The 19,707-nt window shown below is 48.8% G+C and overlaps 1 protein-coding gene across 2 annotated transcripts in view; it reads right to left on the bottom strand.

Annotated features, from left to right (window-relative positions):
* The window catches only part of GMPR (guanosine monophosphate reductase), a 57,918-nt gene extending 38,497 nt beyond the window's left edge, over positions 1 to 19,421 (bottom strand). The window contains exons 1-4 of one of the 2 annotated variants that reach the window (XM_070456176.1): positions 19,213 to 19,421; positions 10,908 to 11,027; positions 7,179 to 7,262; positions 1,614 to 1,787 (exon numbers count right to left, since the gene is read on the bottom strand). In XM_070456176.1, coding sequence (XP_070312277.1) covers positions 1,614 to 1,787; positions 7,179 to 7,262; positions 10,908 to 11,027; positions 19,213 to 19,299 — 465 coding nt within the window. In that variant the 5' untranslated portion in view covers positions 19,300 to 19,421. The remainder of the gene's footprint in view (positions 1 to 1,613; positions 1,788 to 7,178; positions 7,263 to 10,907; positions 11,028 to 19,212) is intronic. The other variant, XM_020876014.2, reaches the window with a different exon arrangement.
* Between the last annotated feature and the right edge of the window lie 286 nt (positions 19,422 to 19,707).

Genomic DNA, 19,707 nt, shown 5'->3' with positions numbered 1-19,707 from the left:
AAGCCTGAGAGCCACAACTACTGAGCCTGTGCTCTAGACCCCGGGAGCTGCAACTGCTGAGCCCACGTTCCCTAGAGCGCCTGCTCCACAGGAGAAGAAACCACTCAATGAGAAGCCCGTGCAACGCAGCTAGAGAGGAGCTCCCACTGGCCACAACTACAGAAAAGCTCGAGCAGCAACAAAGACCCAGCACGCCCAGAAATAAATAAAAATGCATCTTTTAAATGTTCTGGAAATCCTTCACAGGTGATTTGTCTTTGTCAAAAGAAATACTAACTCCTGTCTTCCAACTTCCTTAAAATGATGAAATATGAAGATAAATTAAAAATTTGTAAAAGGAAGACACAGAGAACGGACTTGTGCTTGTCAGGGTAGAAGAGGGGCTGGGGAAGGATGGTTTGGGAGTTTGGGATTAGCAGATGCAAACTATTATGTACAGAGCGGATAAACAACAAGCTCCTACTGCATAGCACAGGGAATTATATTCAACATATTGTGATATACCATAACAGGAAAGACTATGGAAAAAATGTATATATGCACATATGTCAGAGAAGGCAATGGCACCCCACTCCAGTACTCTTGCCTGGAAAATCCCATGGACGGAAAAGCCTGATAGGCTGCAGTCCATGGGGTCATGAAGAGTCGGACACGACTGAGCGACTTCACTTTCACTTTTATGCATTGGAGAAGGAAATGGCAACCCACTCCAGTGTTCTTGCCTGGAGAATCCCAGGGATGGGGTCGCACAGAGTTGGACACGACTGAAGTGACTTAGCAGTAGCAGTAGCATGCACATATGTATAACTAAAGCACTTTGCTATACAGCAAAAATTAACACAACATTATAAATCAACTATACAATAAAATAAATTCAAAAAAAGAACTGGGTTCAAAAAAACTTAGGAGAGTTAGGTAAATTATCTAGTGATCAATCAATAATCACCATGTTAATTAAGACCAATAAAGATACATAACTACAATATAGATTTTCCAGAAGCCCGAATTTAACCCTAAAGCTTCTAGTTCATTTTTCTATAAATCTATGTTTCCCAAGGATAACACATATACATTCTCACCAGTAAAAGTGTTAAAAATTAGTGAAAATAACCCCCTTAAAAGGTAGGAAAGTTCAAAGATAAAGATCCTAGATAAAACAATACACCAATTGATTTGCAAATAGCTGACTATTGCAAAATGTTCATATTGTGGATTTCAACCCTCACAGCAGACTTTTCTACTAGCAAGGAGAGTGGGGCAGAGATGACAAATATGATAAAGAGAAAGTCAACTGTGTTGTTTTTATTTTTTAAAATAGACTCTGTTAAGCAGTGACATACACCTTGGTATAAAGGTCTCACATGGTATGAAACACTTGATGATATCTAGCAGAGACAAGGAGCCAACACCCTATGACGTTGATCTGGATTTTATTTTTTATAGCTGAGCCAGTTTTCAGATCTTCGCAGCTGCTGCCTGTCCTTTTCCCACTGATTCTCAACTATTCTTCTAGAAAGAAGGCACCAAAAGCTCCCAGGAGAACACAGCTGCCCCAACACACCATGTAATTCTTCTCTTCTTCCCCATCTAGAGGGTCATCCCATCACACTTACCATGATGGTGTGTTCTGGAAATCTGGACCGGACCAGCTTCACAAACTCCACAAAATGCTCCGAGTACCCATTGGCCACATCCAGGCAAATAAACTTGACCTGCGGCACAGCTTCCAGGATGTTGCTCATCTTTTCCAGATCATTCGTCCCACTGCCCGAACTCACAGCTACATGCTGTACCGAATAAAGCAAGAGGTGTAAGACAGGAACGGTAAGTGGCGTTCAGAGGTCAGACCCTGCCTCCATCCACCCGCCAGTTCTGGGGACAGTACCGTGCCCCCCTGAGGTTCACCCTGATCACACACACAGTGGACCAACTCAAGAAACCTGCAGCAGCAGAAGCAAAGGAGAGTCTCACGGTCATTTATCTCAACTGACTGTTGTCTTTTCCAGCACTCAACTGCACATAAACACTAAGCTGGGACCTGAACCTCGGCCACACAATCTCATCCATGGCTTTTAATTTCCTCAAGCTTTTCACACGGCCATCAAACCAGTCAATCTTAAAGGAAATCAACCTTGAATACTCATTGGAAGGACTGATGCTGAAGCTTCAATACTTTGGCCACATGATGTGAAGAGCCAGTCTTGGAAAAGACCCTGATGCTGGGAAAGATTGAAGGCTGAAGGAGAAGGGGATGGCAGAGGATGAGGTAGTTGGTTAGCATCATCCATTCAATGGACATGAGCCAGGGTAAACTCTGGGAGATGGTGAGGGACAGGGAAGGCTGGCGTGCTGTAGTCCATGGGGTCACAAAGAGTCGGACATGACTTGGCAACTGAACAACGCCACGTGGAATGCAGAACCATGGAGCGGCTGGTGCAAATTCTCCTCCTGGAGCAGAGGAGAGGAGAGGAAAACCAGGGTGGCTGGTCTGCTCGAGTTCCTCATGCCAAAGCCGTGGCCGTTACCCCGAGCATCCCACTGAGGTGGGGGTGGGAGAGGACAGAGGGAAAGATGTCTAAAACCTCTCTGATAAAACTCCTTCCTGTTTTCATTTTTACTCCCACTACAACATTATCACAGTATGCAAATTGTGCGACTTCCCTGGTCCAGTGGCTAAGACACTGCACCCTCCCAGTGCAGGAGGTCCAAGTTCGATCGCTGGTCAGGGGAACTAGATCCCACATGACGCAACTAAGACCCAGTGCAGCCAAATAAGTAAATATTAAAAATAAAAGAAAGGAAGATGACATCCAAGTCTTAATGCCTCCAATAAATATCCCGAAGCATAAGAATGAACAAGCTTGAAAGGATCCTTCCTGTCTGCGCTGGGATGTGTTTACATCTGATGCCGCCACCTCCTCCTCCGTGATACCCTCTCCCCTAACCTTCCTCAGCACCGGTGCCTCCAACCCACCCCTCTGCTGCTCTCGAAATCTGCTCTGAGGGTTTTAGCAGTTTATGCCTCATTAAAACTAGCCTGTGGGATTGTGCCCAGAGTTAGCATCTCACCTTCTATGATGTATTTACTTTTTTATAAATTTAAAATGTGTAAATTCAATATTTTAACTCACACCTCTAAACTATAAATGCTGGTGAGCAGCACATCTTACTCTCCTTTGTTACTCCCCCAAACCACAAATCACAACAATGTAGCTACACCCCATAGACTTAGTGTTCAGTTCAGTCACTCAGTCGTGTCCGGCTCTTTGCGACCCCATGAATCGCAGCACGCGAGGCCTCCCTGTCCATCACCAACTCCCGGAGTTTATCAAACTCATGTCTATCGAGTCGGTGATGCCACCCAGCCATCTCATCCTCTGTCATCCCCTTCTTCTCCTGCCCCCAATCCCTCCCAGCATCAGGGTCTTTTCCAATGAGTCAACTCTTCGCATGAGGTGGCCAGAGTATTGGAGTTTCAGCTTCAGCATCAGTCCTTCCAATGAACACCCAGGACTAATCTCCTTTAGGATGGACTGGTTGGATCTCCTTGCAGTCCAAGGGGCTCTCAAGAGTCTTCTCCAACACCACAGTTCAAAAGCATCAATTTTTCAGCACTCAGCTTTCTTCACAGTCCAACTCTCACATCCAGACTTAGTGTAAGCCGACTGATAATGTGATACATACTGACTCCCACCTTCATTCCTGATGACAGTCTGACTGGTTCCCCAAGTCCACAAGCTCTTTCCCTCCCACTCAGCTCTGCTATCTCTTTTACCTTTCCTTTCACTTCTGTTAAAGTTTGGCAGGTGGAACTGGAGACTGGTTAAGTTTCTCTCAGTGCCACTGGGTTTGTCATGCGTTCCCTTTTTAATGAGATTTAACTTCGGTGGCAGTGGGGTAATAAGTGAAATGCCTGCCCTTAGTAATGAAAGCCACGGTTCTGATCCACAGTGCACTGCTGGAAACTCACGCTCCCCACACTTCCTCCAGAGAAGAGGGGGATAAGGTGAAACAGAGATAATCCATTAGAATAAATTATGCTGAAAAGAAAGGACTCAAGTGTGAGCCAGAACTATTTTACCTCTGTAACCACCTCCCTCGCCAATCAAAATCCACACACAGTCATGGCACAGCAAAGAAAAATAGCCAGAAACTAGCATAACTTCAAAAGCAGTACATTAAGATGTCATTTTCCAAATCCAGATGATCTGACCATGGAGGAAATCATCCCCAGCATAGAGATGTCTCTTTAACATGGACACAGGACCACCCAAGGGTGCCAGGATCGAAGACTGGCATGTTCTATTGGGGCCTTTATTATTTTCAAACCACCTTTCTGTTTTTCAGTTACAGCTTTATTAAGATGTAGTTACATATGAGTCATCTATTTAAAGTGCACAATTTAGTGGGTTTTAGTATATTCAGAGTTGTACAACCGTCACCACAATCAATTCTAGAACATTTCATCAGCTCCCAAGAGAAACCTCCACACCTTTTAGCCCTCACTCTCAACTAATCCACTTCTGTCTCTATAGGTTTCCCTTGTCTCAACATTTCATGGAAATAGAATCATATACAGGGCTTTTTGTGTCTGGCTTTTTCACTTAGAAAAATGTTTTTGAAACAGGAGTGAAGCGGGCAGGGCACAACCTTTAAAAGAATGACACAGACCAAGGACACAACGTAAACAGTCATTGCTGTTGTTCCGTCACTAATTGGACTTTGCACGCCACGGCGATGGTGGAGTAAAAGGACGTGTGCTTATCTTCTCCTGCGAGAACATCAAAATCACAACTAGCTGCTGACTAACCATGGACAGAAGGATGTTGGAACCCATCCACATAAACTGATTAGAACCAAATACGTTCAAGTCGGAGGATGAGCAGACTTCAGCTAGAACTTGAGCCTCAGTACATGCTCACTGTAAGACATCAGCAAGCTAAACGACACACCCACAGGCACCATGACAGTTCCAAGGCCGCCCATCAAGGACCCAAGAGTTAGCAGTGGCCCAGTTCCTGGAAATCTCCACCCCCTCACCAAAATAGTTGGAATAATCCTCCCACTCATTATCCTATGAAATTACCCAAGCCATAGAAGCTAGTGAAAGTGAAAAGTTCAAAGTGTTAGGTCACTCAGCTCAGTCGCGTCTGGTTCTTTGCGACCCCATGCACTGCAGCCCACCAGGCTCCTCTGTCCATGGAATTCTCCAGGGAAGAATACGGGAGTGGGTTGCCATGCCGCTCTCCAGGGGATCTTCCCGACCCAGGGATCAAACCTGGGTCTCCCACATGGCAGGCAGATTCTTTACCAACTGAGACACCAGGGAAGTGCCCCATAAAAGCTAACCACACCACATTTCAAACTTCCCAGGTGATGCTAGTGGTAAAAGAAACTGCCTGCCAATGCAGGAGATATAAGAGATGTGGGTTCAATCACTGTGTCGGGAAGATCCCCTTGAGAAAGGCATGACAACCCACTCCCGTATCCTTCCCTGGAGAATCCCCTGGACAGAGGAGACTGTCAGGCTACAGTCCAGAGACTTGCAAAGAGTCAGACAAAACTGAGGGAACTGAGCACTTCGTACCACATTTCAAGGTCACTCTTGCCTTCTGAGATGGCCCACACTCTGTAGTATGTGTTTCTTTCAAATAAACCCGCTTCTTACCTATCTCTTTGGGCTTCCCAGGTGATATGAGTGGTAAAGGACCTGCCTCCCAATGCAGGAGACATAAGAGATGTGGGTTTGATCCCTGGATCAGGAAGATCCCCTCGAGAAGGACATGGCAACTCACTCCAGTATTCTTGCCTGGAAATCCCTATGGACAGAAGAGCCTGGTGGGCTACAGTCCATGGGGTCACAAAGAGTTGGACACAACTGAAGCCACTTAGCATGCAGCACACCTATCACTTTGTCTCTCACTGAATTCTTTCTGCGATAAAACATCAACAACCTGAGCTTAATTAGGTCCTGAAACCCCAGTGTGTGAGATCAGTTGAAAGACCATGGGTTTGGTTGGGCGTGAGTCCCAGCCATGTGGGTCCAAGTCCCAGTTTGAGATGAACAGTTTCATTTCCAAGGTTCATTCATGTTGTAGCATGAATCAGTACTTTATTGCCCTTCTCAGCTGAATATTCCACCCTATGGGTATACTAGGTTTTGTTTGTTCATCAGCCGGACACATGAACCATTTGGCTACCATGAATAGTGCTACTATGAACATCCGTGTGGGCTTCCCTGGTGGTTCAGATGGTAAAGAATCTGCCTGCAATGCGGGAGACATGAGAGACCTGGGTTCAATCCCTGGGTCGGGAAGATCCCCTGGAGGAGTGCACAACAACCCACTCCAGTATTCTTGCCTGGAGAATCCCCTTGGACAGAGGACCCTGGTGGTCTGAAGTCCATGGGGTTGCAAAGAGTCGGACATGACTGAGTGACTAAGCATGCATCAATATCCCTGTATAAGGTTTTGTGTGAACATATATTTTTATACCTGTTGGGTCTACTCTAGAAATAGAATTGTTAGGTGATATGGTAACTCCTATGTTGAACCTTCTGAGAAATTGCCGAACTGTGTTCCAAAGCAGCGGCACCATGTTACATTCCCACCAGCCATGTCAGAGGGTTCCAATTTCTGCACATCTACACCAATACTTTGTATTATCTGCCTTTTTTATTAAAGTCATCCTGGAGAGCATACTCTTTATTCTGCTCCATCATATTCAGCTCCAATTATAACAACTTATTATAATTAGATGTTTTTTCTAGATAAAAGGCATGCTCGGAATGGACTCAATCCCTGGCAGGACTGACCTAGCTGGGACCTCTGCTAGCTCTCATGACAAAACACTTCACTTTCCAAGGGGAAAAAATATGCTCCTTACAGGTAAATCATCATATTTTTAAAAAGGAGTACAGAACAGGTTTCCTTGGCAAATTCCTAGCAACGATCAAGGGCTGTGGGTTCCCTATTGCCTTCCCCAATTTCTCTTTGGGACTGTGTGTCTGTTGTTACTCTTCAGTTGCTAAGTCAACTACAGCACGCCAGGCTTCCCTGTCTTTCACTATCGCCTGGGAGTCTGTGTGTCTATCTGCTGCCAACTCAAATCCTTTTGACTACCCTGGCATTTCCCTTCCGGGGCAACAAAGGTCATTTATAACCAGGATAGAGTCTTACCTGCAGGCATTCTGGGTGATTAGCTGCAAAGAGCTTCCAGTCATCCAGGGTATAATGCTTGTGAATCGCTGTAAACATGGCGTGCTAGGAAACAAAACGGAAAGGCACCATCAGGACAAGAAGTCAAGGGCGCCCCACCCTGCCTTCCTCCACATGGTGAGGTTAAACCACCAACACAAAACCATCCAGTGTTCCAGCCTTTCACGCTTCATTTGCTTTGAAAATGCTCCGAGGGGCCCCAAACAGAGGAAGGTGTAACCGGGGAAATCACAGGACCATTCTAATCTCATTAGCCAACACAGCATTCAAGATTGACAAGGCAATGCCAAGAGGCAGGGGTGGGAGAGGAGGGAGGGTTCTGAGAGCCCTGGTCCAGCCCACATGTGACAGGCCAAGAGCAGCACAGAGGGCTGGTCTCCTGCTGGTCAGCAGCACAGCCCGAAGGCAAAGTGATGCTGCTTCTTCTTGTTCAGTCGCTACGTCATGTCTGCCTCTCCGCGACCCCATGGACTGCACCACGCCAGGCATCCCTGTCCTTCACTCTCTCCCAAAGTTTGCTCAAACTCATGTCCATTGAGTCGGTGATGCCATCCAACCATCTCATCCTCTTCCACTGCCCACTTCTGCCCTCAATCTTTCCCAGCATCGGGGTCTTTTCCAATGAGTCAGCTCTTCGCATCAGGTGGCCAAAGTATCGGTGCTTAGTGATGCTTAGTCAACCCAAAAGAACCTCAGCTTCTACCTGAAAGCTCTTTGTGTTCAGGACCTAAACATTTCCTGCTAAAAGCTAAACCCATCAGGCAGCTGGTATTCTTGAGGGAAGGAAGTACATAAATCCTAATTCTAAAACTACGAACATCAACCCAGCAAGGGTTTACTGAACATTTATTTTGCACAAGAATTTTGCATACATTATTTCATGTACTTAAACCCATCAGGCAGCTGGTATTCTTGAGGGAAGGAAGTACATAAATCCTAATTCTAAAACTACGAACATCAACCCAGCAAGGGTTTACTGAACATTTATTTTGCACAAGAATTTTGCATACATTATTTCATGTACTTCTCAGAACAACTTTGTACAACAGTAACTTCACAGGCAAAGATGGGGCTTGAAAAACTTACATTTAAGAAATTTAACAAATGCTTGGCCAAAAAGCGGGCAAAGGACAGAATCAAACTCAAATCTGAATGCGGAACCCAGGCTCCTCCACCTCCTGTATAGGGGCCTCACTCCTAACTTCTCTCAGTCTATCTCCCCCAATAAAAAGTTCTCTGACTTTACTGATGCATGGAACTAACTCAGCATTCTAGAAATGGAAAATTCATAGGACCCACATATGATTAGCTATTTTCATTTACGGAAAGTCTTTCCTGTGCAAATGGGAAGAGCCTAGCAAGTTCTCTGTTTCTCATGAAACAGTAATCTGATATGTGAATTAATCAGGGCTATTAATCCCTCCCTGATTTCATGCACTTTTACACAAATACATAATTCATGAAGAGCAATGGCTGATCACAGCAGAGTGAGGGAAAGATAGGGAGAAAAAAAAAAAAACACAAATTCCTTTTCCAATTAATTTGCTAGCCTTCGGCCCAAAGCTCAATGGGGGCTGAGTGCGGACAGACGATGCAACTGATCCTGGACTCAGACCTCAGGCAGACCACCCCCTACACCATTTGGTGAGTTCATAATTTGTTTGAAAATCTTCCTTCTAATCACTGGCTAATAATGAATCCCAGCACCTCCTGAGGTTAGACGTGCTGCCCACAGCAAGAAGCTCTTTCAACTAATTGGATTTATCTTTTCACTTGGCAGGCATTGTCTATGGAAATAGATGCACAGACTCTGAGCATCAGAAGCACACATTTCACATCGATGATGAGTTAAGATGCACTGAACCTTGAATCCAAATGCAGACACAGATGCGTGAGATGAAGGTTCTGCCCACAGTAACTTTGCCTTTATTTTCCCAAGCCCAGGATATGACTCCTTTTATAGGCAGAAAGACAGCAGCCGACTCCAGGGACCCTGAGCTTACACTATTATCTGCCAGAGTAAGTTGGGAGGCAGACCCTTTATGCTGGAGTCAGTCTGGGTCTGCATCTCAGCTCTATGTCTATTTGCCCAAATGCCTTGGGCCAAGTGACCTCTCCTCTGTCTCTGCCTTGGTTTCCTCGGAAACCATCTGGTGGAGCTGTGACCTCTTCATCCACATTCCGTCCAGTGCTTGGCACCGAAGTTTCCTATATTGTGATATAATAAATGTTATAGAACAAAGTGATTCTGTCTTTTTAAAGGTGCTGTCACTCTTCTACTAAATACGACACTTCTCTAACATTATAATATGGCATGACGTCCAACTTCGTTTTGTAATCTCTAATTTCCAAAACTATCACAGGAATTTTCAAGGAAGAAATGGATACAGGTCTGAAACTGAGCAGGGTCCTGTGAGGCTCCTGGGCACAGGTTTTCAGTGCCGCCCCCCGCCCCCCATTGCTTTGATTATAGGAAACAGCCTTTACTTAGCCTCCATGACCTTCCCTGAGTTCCAACGGGCAGATTGAAATAGTTATTAATTAGGCAAAGGAGGGGAGACCAGGGAGTAAGAAACAATGAAGAGCAGCCTGGGAGCAAAGTCCTGTTTCCCCATCAAAGGATACACATGACTATATCTTTGAGCTATTTTGCAGATGCTGAAACACCTTCCAGGTGGGAGAAGTTAATGATTAAGGATGGTATGCTGCCCACATTCCTGATGGCTCAGCCAGTGCAGGAGACACCGGTTTGATCTCCGGGTTGGGAAGACCCCTAGAGAAGGGATGGCAACGCACTCCAGTATTCTTGCCTTGAGAACTTTACGGACAGAGAAGCCTGGTGGGCTACCGTCCAGGGGCCGCCAAAGAGCCAGGCATGACTGAGTGACTGACACTACTTTTCATGCTGCCCACAAGCCTGTAGACCATAGACAGTTGGCCCTGAAGGTTGAAAACACTGACTCCTACTTACTTCACCACCAACCCATCAGAAGAATGTCTGCGAGCTGGTCACACCCTCAGAACAATGACTACACAACTTGTCACTGTCTTTCCCAAGTGCAGACACACAGTTCTGAAGACGTTAGCCCATTGTGTGCCCCTTTGTCTGGCAAAGCAATGAGTGAGTTAGTCGCTCAGCCATGTCCAACTCTTGGCGACCCCATGGACTGTAAACCCAGGTTCCTCTATCCATGGAATTCTCCAGGCAAGAATACTGGAGTGGGTTGCCATTTCCCTCTCCAGGGGATCTTTCCGACCCAGGGATTGAACCCAGGTCTCCTGCTTTGCAGGTGGATTCAATGGCAAAGCAATAAAGCTATCCTTTTCTACTTCACCCAAAACTCCCCATCAAGGGATACACACAACAATATCTTTGAGCTATTTTGCAGATACTGAAACACCCTCCAGGTGGGAGAAGTTAATGATTAAGGATGGTCTCCAAGACTTGATTGGCACCAGTGTACAGAGAAGCTGAGCTTTGGGCATCAGATCTAGACCATCTCATTGAATGCCAAGTCCAGACTCCACCTACCTTCTGATGGAAGACAGAAAAAGAAGGGCCTCCAGCAACAATCAGATGCAGAACTAATTAGTTTGGCCACAGTGAATGACCTGAAATATCTCACTTTTCTCCTGTGTATGACAACCTGTCCAGTGTGAGCACCAGAGGGAAACAGCCCACCGTCCTACCTGTGACATCACCACCGCCATCTCAAACGTCCCCACGGTGTCCATGTTGGCCACAATGATGGGAATCCCCGAGTAGGTCTGCTTCGAGTTCCGAAATGTGAAGGTTCGCTCAAGGTCCACCTATTGCAAGAGGGGAAAGAAGTCCTCTTTACGTGATTGGGGCAGAATTTCTAGAGTTTGGAGCGAATGAAAAAGACACAAAGGAAGTGTATGTCCCTGGGTCCTCTTAGGGGTTGGGCCAGGGGTTCCAAACACAAGCGAGTCCCTGAGGAAATGGAAACACGGGTTGTTATCCAGGCGCAAAAACTGAACCTGGATCCTTCTGATCCTCAAGAAACCAGGTCAAGGCACCACGTGTTCTGCCATCAAGCCCAGCCTCCAAATTGGAAGCTCTCTCTTTTAATAGCTTCTCCCATTCCCCCCAGCCACCTTCTGTCCCCAGCCTGCTTCATGCCAGCCCCAAACACCCACACACAAGTCACCGTTCTCCACTTCTGGAGGGATGGTTCCCCTTCTGGGAAAATCCACTCCAGTCTTCCCCGCCACCCAAGGCCCTCCCTTTAATCCCACCTTTTGAGAGAACCAGGCACTCCACCTTCACCCTGCAGTCAGCTGCAACCCCCATTAAGCCCTGTGCCCTTCAGCCTTCTCCACTGTTTCGTGACTACCAGCATCTTTCAAAGATAGCCAGGTCTGTGCACCTGACTACTGGTTTCTGATTTGCAAACACAGCTCCAATTCTACCCTAATTCCAACCTCAGGGTATTTATGACTAACTCAAGAGATTGGGAATCCAGAACAGAGCTAAGCCAGGAAGGCGGGCTCAGCAAAAGCAGTCAGTAGGGCCAGGTGTTCGCCAAGAGCTAGCAGAATCAAAATCATGGCTTTATCCCGGGGCAGATCCCCAGCTGCCAAACAAAGACAGCCATGTATATGCCCAGATGCAGTGCTCACCCTACGCCTGCTCTGCTCTTATCTAAGGACCTACACACACACACCCCACCAGGCTCCACTTCCCAGGCTGGTTTCTGGCTGGGTTTGGCCAATGGGGCCACTGGTGGGACAAGGGAGGAGACGGGCCTGGGTCCAAGCAGAGTAGTTCTGCAGACCCCCTCGGCCACGGCCTGCTGGGTCATGGTCTAGCTCACAGAGTGATCCCAGGCCTTGGGACCCTCTCCTTTGGAAGTGGTTTCTCTGCAGTCAGTCCCTGGGGTCCGTGGTATCCCCTCTGGCATCTCCGCTGAGCCACACTGCCTTGTATTAAATTTCCTGTTTTAAATATTCAGTCTTGTCTGTTTCCTTAGTTGGACCCTGCGGGACATGGCCCCCTCGTGGAAGGGGGCGCTTCCCCAAGGAGAACTGGTAGCACAAACCCAGGTGTGAATCTTAAGCTGCTGCAAGAATCTGGACCCACATTAATCCCGGCTTACTAAGGACCATGGCAATAATCATTTCCTACCAGTGTTTATCTAGAGCCTTTTATTTTTCATTGGAAGTAACTTTCTTTTTTTTATTATTACTTTTTAATAAAAATTGCTTTACACTGTTGTGTGGGCTTCTGCCATACAACATGAATCAGTCATAATTATATCCTCCCTCCCCTCATCCATCCCATCCTTCTAGGTCATCACAGAGCGCCAGGCTTAGCTCCGTGTTATATAGAAATTTCCCACTAGCTATCTGTTTTACACATAACAGTGTGCACATGGCTTCCCTGATAGCTCAGTTGGTAAAGAATCCGCCTGCAATACAGGAGACTGGTTCGATTCCTGGGTCGGGAAAATCCGCCGGAGAAGGGATAGGCTACCCACTCCGGTATTCTTGAGCTTCCCTTGTGGCTCAGCTGGTAGAGAATCTGCCTGCAATGCAGGAGACCTGGGTTCAATCCCTGGGTTGGGAAGATCCCCTGGAGAAGGAAATGGCAACCTGCTCCAGTATTCTTGCCTGGAGAATCCCATGGGCAGAGGAGCCTAGCGGGCTACAATCTATGGGGTCGCAAGAGTTGGACACGACTTAGCAACTAAACCACCATCACCACCACCAGTGTATACATGTCAATGCTACTTTCTCAGTTTGTCCCACCCTCCCCTTCCGCTGCTGTGTCCACAAGCCTCTTCTCTACATCTGTGTCTCCATTCCTATCCTGCAAATAGGTTCCTCAGTACCTGAGTCAGTTGCAGTAAGGTGGATGTACCTAGAGCCTGTTAGAGAGTGAAGTGAGTCAGAAAGAGAAAAACAAATATCACACAGTAACGCGTATACATGAAATCTGGAAAAAAACGGTACCTATGAACTGATTTTTAGGAAGTAACTCTCACTTTGCCATCAGCATGTCAAGACACCAGGGGACACCTAGGTCTTTTGGGCTTTTCTCATCTCCTGCTCTTCTACACACAGAAGGCTTCCTGAGCGAATGAGGTCATCAACACGGTGGCACCGGCCTTAAACAGCATCAGTTGAGGGGAAAAGAGATGCTGTGACCGAGGGGGCACTGGTGGGAGGCAGCACATCCCTTTCCCCCACTTCCTTTATTACCATGCTTGGTTCTACTTCAGTGAAGCAAGTTCGATCTGCATCCTAAAAGATAACTGAGGGGAACTATTAATTGCACCCTTCTGGGCTGCTAATGGCCTTCTAACATTTTGGCTCCGCAGGCTCACAACAATCAGGATTTCTTGGTCTCAAATTACTAATACTGCTTCCAAGATGCATGGGAAGAGCAGCTATACTCTGCACCCAGCTGAGCTCACAATGGTTTTTTTTTTGGGGGGGGGCACTCCAAAAACCTATAGGCAGTAGGCAAAAAACTGTTCTCCATGGAGGAGGTCAGCCTTGACAAGGAACTCTTCCCCTCACGTCTAGTCTCTTCCACATGGCAGAGTCTATGCAATCCTTAATTCTAGGAATGAGAAATAAAATATCTGCTCCGATCTTATGTACACAGAAAGACACACACACAAACACACACCCCAAAACAGACCAGTTGTTTACTGAGAGAAATATTTTAAATATCCTTGTCACCAGCAACTAAACTTGGCATTTAATCTGCCACAGCTGGTCAAGGCACCAAATATAGCACCTCCAAACTCCCTCTCTGCTAAGCCTGATCTGAAAGGGCACAGAAAGTAATAAGCCACCCCTCCTCCGCCTCAAAAATACACGTTTCCACTGCTCTTGCTTCCCTGCTGGCTCAGACGGTAAAGAATCTGCCTGCAAGGCAGGAGACCCAGGTTCAATCCCCAGGTCAGAAACATTCCCTGGAGAAGGGAATGGCAACCCACTCCAGTATTCTTGCCTGGAGAGTCCCATGGACAGAGGAGCCTGATAGGCTATAGCCCATGCAGTCGCAAAGAGTCAGACACGACTGGGCAAACAACACACTTTCACTTTTGTCACAGTCAGTCTATAGCCCAGTGTTTGAGGGCCCCAAAACTACAACCAGAAGCTCATCTGCCACGTTTTTAAATACCTCAATGTCATGAGCAACGTATAAGAAGCTGCTACACAAATTCTGCTCTGTGGTCCTTCCTGGACAAGTTTCATTAAGGGGAGGGAAAGCACTAGAACATGGGGTCATGGGAGCCGGTCCTGGCTATCTCTTCTCACACACATCCTTTTGTGCACACAGCGACACTTCAGCCTACATGCTAACCTCCATGTCCACACGTCTATCCCTCAAACAGCAGTGACCTGGCCACTCTCTGAGATAAAGAGGCAAGCATCTGAGCAGCATGGCTGGCCCTTAGAAAACATACCTGGGGAAGACCCTCCACCCCTACCCCCCTGCCCTGTGCAGACCCTGGAATCAGTTCGAAGCCATCTGGGCAGGAAATCCAGGATTCTGAGTATCTAGAGCAGGCCCAGAGGGAAAGGCCCAGCCTTCAGCTCTGTCCCATGAGGAGGGGACAAAACTGGGGTCTGGGGCAGGGGCCTCGTTTGCCTAAACCTACGGATGGTGCCGATTAAAGCAATTCTGTGATTACGTTACTCGGTACCGGTCTCACGTGTAGACTGTAAGTGCAGGGGCAATGCCTTTCCCCTCTGTGGGTGGCTCAAAAAGGGTGCAAAGAATTAATGTCTGGCTAAGGGTAAGGATGGGATTGTGTTTTGGCTGCCAGCCTTTCAGGGCAATGTGTGGTGGGCCCCAGCCCGGCCCTCTGAACGTGCCTGGTCCCCTGGATGTTTCACCATCAGGTGTCAGGATTCAGGAAAGCACATGCAGTCGCATACCACCACAGAACCACGGTGCTCCACTGCGCAAAGGCTCCAGTGGCCAGCCCCGGCACCTGTGTGCACATCAGAATCACGTACGATGATTTGCAAAATATCACCCCAAAATCCGCCCCAACTTCATAAATCAGAACCTTTGTGATGGAGACAGTGTATTTAGGGGTGTCTTCCTAGGTAATTCTGATGCATTCATGAAAAGCAAGCCTAGTCAAACCCTCCAATGTTACAGAGCAACATTTACAGAGGCTGTTACAGTTGGAACTGTCTCTCCTCCAAAAGGCATTGAAATACCAGCCATCAGTACCTGTGAACACGACCTTTTTGGAGTTAAGGTCTTTGTGGGTAATCAAGGTAAGATGAGATCATTAAGGTACATCCCACTCCAGTATGACCGGTGTTCTTATAAAAAGGGGAAATTTGGACAGAGACACGCAGCAAGGGAGAATGCTGATTGAAGGGGAAGGCAGAGACTGGAACAATGCTTGCAGCCAAGGAACATCCAGGTTGTGTGTCAACAATCTGAAGGTAGGGGAGAGGCACGGAAGATTCTCCCTCAGAGCTCTCAGCAGGAACCCAATCTGTCGACATCTTGACGTAGGGCTTCCAGAACCGAGAGACAATAAACCCCTGTTGCATGAGTCAGCCAGTTTGTGGCACTTGGTTACAGCAGCCCCAGCAAGCACAGGACCCAGGTAATAACACAATTGGCTCAGAGCCTGGAAGAACCCAGGTCTCCTTTCCTCCAGCCAATCTCCTCTCTACTCTGCTCTGGTCTTGTTCCCCTCAGGCCAGCCTGCTGTCCACTGAAGTTGGACCAGAACTCACTGGAGCTGGTCCATTTCTCACTGGACCTCTGGTGAGAAAAAGACTACAGAGTCTTTAGGAGACTCATTGGGTCCTGTCATCTCTGTCCCAGCCCAAGTGACCAGTTTTCCGCTGCAAACTCCGACTTCCAACATTATAGTTGTGCCGTGAGGTTTGTGGTTTTCTTTAAACATCTTACTGGCGTAAGGACAAGGGTGGGTCACTGGAGCAAGGAATGAGTCGCAAGGAATGGGTCCCAAGGAAGAGAATTCTCAGGCAGTCAGGGATGAGGTCACCCCCTCAGCATGTTGGAGGCCCTGCCCAACCCACATGTCACTTCCTCTGAAAATATACCTAAATGCAGCCCCGCGGCCCTCCATTCTGGTGGCCCGAGGACTTGTGAAGACAGGAACACAGACAATGCAGGGACAGTTGACGATGACTGTGGATGTGGTACAGCCACAGAAAGGTCACCTGACCTCCAGTACCCTTAGCCTCCGGGAGTTGATCTCAAGCTCATTTCATGTGACACTTGTGGCAATGCCCTGGCAGGAGCACTAAACCTGAGTGGGAGGGCACCCTGCCTCTCTCTCCATTTCCTGCTCACTCGCCCGGCGGATCCAGCAGCTGGCCCAGCTCTGAGCAAAACTGCTGCAGTGATGAATCTCGTCAACAGTCACCAGGCTCCCTTCCCAGCCAGACTGCTCTCGCGGCGGGTGTTTGCTCTGCAGGCTCCACTCACCTCTGCTCTCAGGCTGGGCTCAAAGTCCGGCCATTTAACATTTAGTTTTGAATTTACATTCAGGTATCTCCGTGCCTGGGGGCATACACTTCAGGATTCTACCTGGTCGTACAATGCAAAGTTTTCATTTGCCTATGGGAAACTTCACAGGCATCCACAGCCAACTGAGCATGCCTTGAGAGGGGGTTAGAGGTCCTCCTAGATCCCTCAATATCAATGAAGCAGGCAGTCAGGGGATGGGGGTGGCCAACAGGCAGCTAAACCATGATGGGATCCAAATGGGCTTTCCTGGTGGCTCAGACGGTAATGACTCTTCCTGCAATGCAGGAAACCCGGGTTTGATCCCTGGGTCAGGAAGATCCCCTGGAGGAGAAAATGGCAACCCACCCCAGTATTCTTGCCTGGAGAATCCCATGGACAGAGGAACCTGGCAGGCTACAGTCCATGGGGTTGCAAAGAGTAGGACACAACTGAGCAACTTCACTTCCTAGATCCCTCAATATCAACGAAACAGGCAGTCAGGTGATGGGGGTGGCCAGTAGGCAGCTAAGCCATGATGGGAACCAAACGGAAAGGCAACGCCAGTTAATTCAGGTTTCCAAGAAGGGAGCTGGTAAACTCCCACAAACGTGGAAATATGAAAACACTTCTCAAGGGCACCGAGATCTCACTGCTGTGTGTGCATGTAGATTGCAATGTATCATGGGAAGCTGGGACCTTAACAGCTTCAGTCAGCCCAAATTATGAAACCAAGTGACCCAAGACAACGTCATACTATTCCCTGGATAAGGGTAATTCATTCTAGCGCAGGAGAAGAAGGGGGTGACGGAGGATGAGATGGTTGGATGGCATCACCGACTCAAGGGACATGAGTTTGAGAAAATTCTGGGAGATAGTGAAGCACAGGGAAGCTTGCAGTCCGTGGGGTTGCAAAGAGTCAGACACAACTAAGTGACTGAACAACAACAACTAACAAATTCTGAATGTTTTACCTTTACAAGAGGTTTCCTGCTTCAGAAAATACACATAATACATCCTTGCTTTGAATATATGATTTTTCTCAAAACAACTTTTTCTTTACTAAGTGAATTGCCACCCAATATTTAGATTATTGCGGCCACCAAATTATTATTCTGCCCCAAATCCCCACATCTCGTCTCAGTGTGGACTCAGGTACCAGCTACTGCTGAGACCTCAGGAGTCTGGGTCTGCCATCCAAGCTGTTCATTGTTCTTCTAAGTGACAAAGTGAAGGGCAGGAACAAACAGAGTTGACCAACCCAGAGTGAAAAGGGTTACTCATTCTCCGCCTCTTCCAGTCTGGGTTCCAGCTGCCAACCCTCCAGCTTGAGAAGGTGAGTTGATTGGTTGTGATTATTGGCTAAAGCAGGAGGCTTCTAGTTAATTCAAACAAGCCCTCAGCTGGCAGCACCAGGCACTGCAGTTAGGAGTCCCAGCCCAGCGCAGGCAGGCAGGCAGGCAGGCAGCCCAGATCCTCACAAGGGGATTTATTTATGGTCCTGGAAGGGCGGGGGGAAGAAACCTATGCTGGCTCAGCCTCCCCCTGTTTACTTCTGCAACCCCTGCCTCCAGACACAGCAGTTTCCTCACCTTCCTCTCCAGCTCCAAGCCACAAGCAAAGCCACCATCACCCATACACAGGTCTCCAGGGGACTCTGCCTATCTGTGCAACTAGTTTATCCTTCAAGACTTGCCCTTCCTCCTGCCCCCAACCTCTAGCTCTTTCCAGTCTGGTCTCCACCTGTTCCTCGGGCTTTGCTCTCATTATTAAGGCAGAATGGGCCAAACTGCCCCCACCCCTGCCCCCCAGAGGTCCCATTAGCCCCCACACCCGCACCCCAGTGTTTCCAGCTTCTGGAAGACTGGGTTGGACTCCAGCTGTCCAGTAAGAGGATGCCGCCAGGCACAAAGGTCCCCAGCCTCACTCCCAGAAGTCACTGAAACGCAGAAAGTAAACCCTGAACTTTTGCCCTGGAGTTTCCCTGTGTTGCAGACCTCCTAAAATAAATTCCATGGCTGGACCTGATACTAAAGCAGTCGGAGTTCTCCGCAGAGAGACGCTGCCAAAAAAAATCCCCGTCCCTGTACACCCGGGCTCCGCCGCGTCCTTTTCACCCTATATGCACCCCTCAAACAGCCCCTGGCCTCGCCGTCACTCTTTCTGAATCAGCTGACCACTTGGCCTTCGCTCCTCTGGGGTTTCGTTCCGCTGTGCGCTTCCCCTCGCCGCCCCAACCGGACGCATGGAGGACTTCAGGCCGGAGTCGGACCTCTTAAGGACGCCTCGGACCTCTTACAGACACCTTCTGTCCTGGCAGCGGACCAGCTGGCTTTCCCTCTCACCAGTGGTGAGAAGAGCAAGAGGGGGTCCGCGTCCCGCTCGCCCCCAGACACACCGAAAAGCAGGCGAGGTGGGCGCACAGTACAGCGCCTCTCACCCACCTCCCCCGCACCACCCCGGAAAAAAAACAAACAATCCCACCCCAATGCGGCTTTCGAAGGCCCTGACCTCGGCTCGACTCTTGAGGCTGCTTCGCTTGGGTCGGAGCAGGACATCCTTGAAGTCCAGCTTGAGGTCCGCATCTATGCGGGGCATGGTGCGGGCTGCGCGCTCGGGCCGGCGCGGCTGGAGCCCGCAGCTCCCTCCTGCAGTACTGGCGGCGCGGGACGCGAGCAGCGGGGTGTGCGGGGAGCCGGGAAGGTTACGGCGGGAGGGGCAGGGCTCCGGAGGGCGGGGGCGGGGCCTCCGGCGGGTGGGCGGGGCCTCCGGCGGGTGGGGCGGGGCTCCGGCTGGCAGGGGCGGTGCAGCGGGAGCGCGAGGGTGGGAGGCTGTGCCGCGGCGGGTGTTCTGCCCGCGCTGACTCGGCCCCGTTAAGGCCTCGGGCCGCCCCCAGCCGCTCTCGGCCCCGCCCCGCGCTCCGGAGGCCCCGCCCCCAACGGCGGCGGCGAGGTGAAGAGCGGAGCCGGGGACTGACGCGGTGGGGACAGATCAGATGGACGCTAA

This window comes from Odocoileus virginianus, chromosome 27, assembly GCF_023699985.2.
Source record: "Odocoileus virginianus isolate 20LAN1187 ecotype Illinois chromosome 27, Ovbor_1.2, whole genome shotgun sequence".
Lineage (NCBI taxonomy): Eukaryota > Metazoa > Chordata > Mammalia > Artiodactyla > Cervidae > Odocoileus > Odocoileus virginianus.
This window is presented reverse-complemented; position numbering and strand designations above follow the sequence as displayed.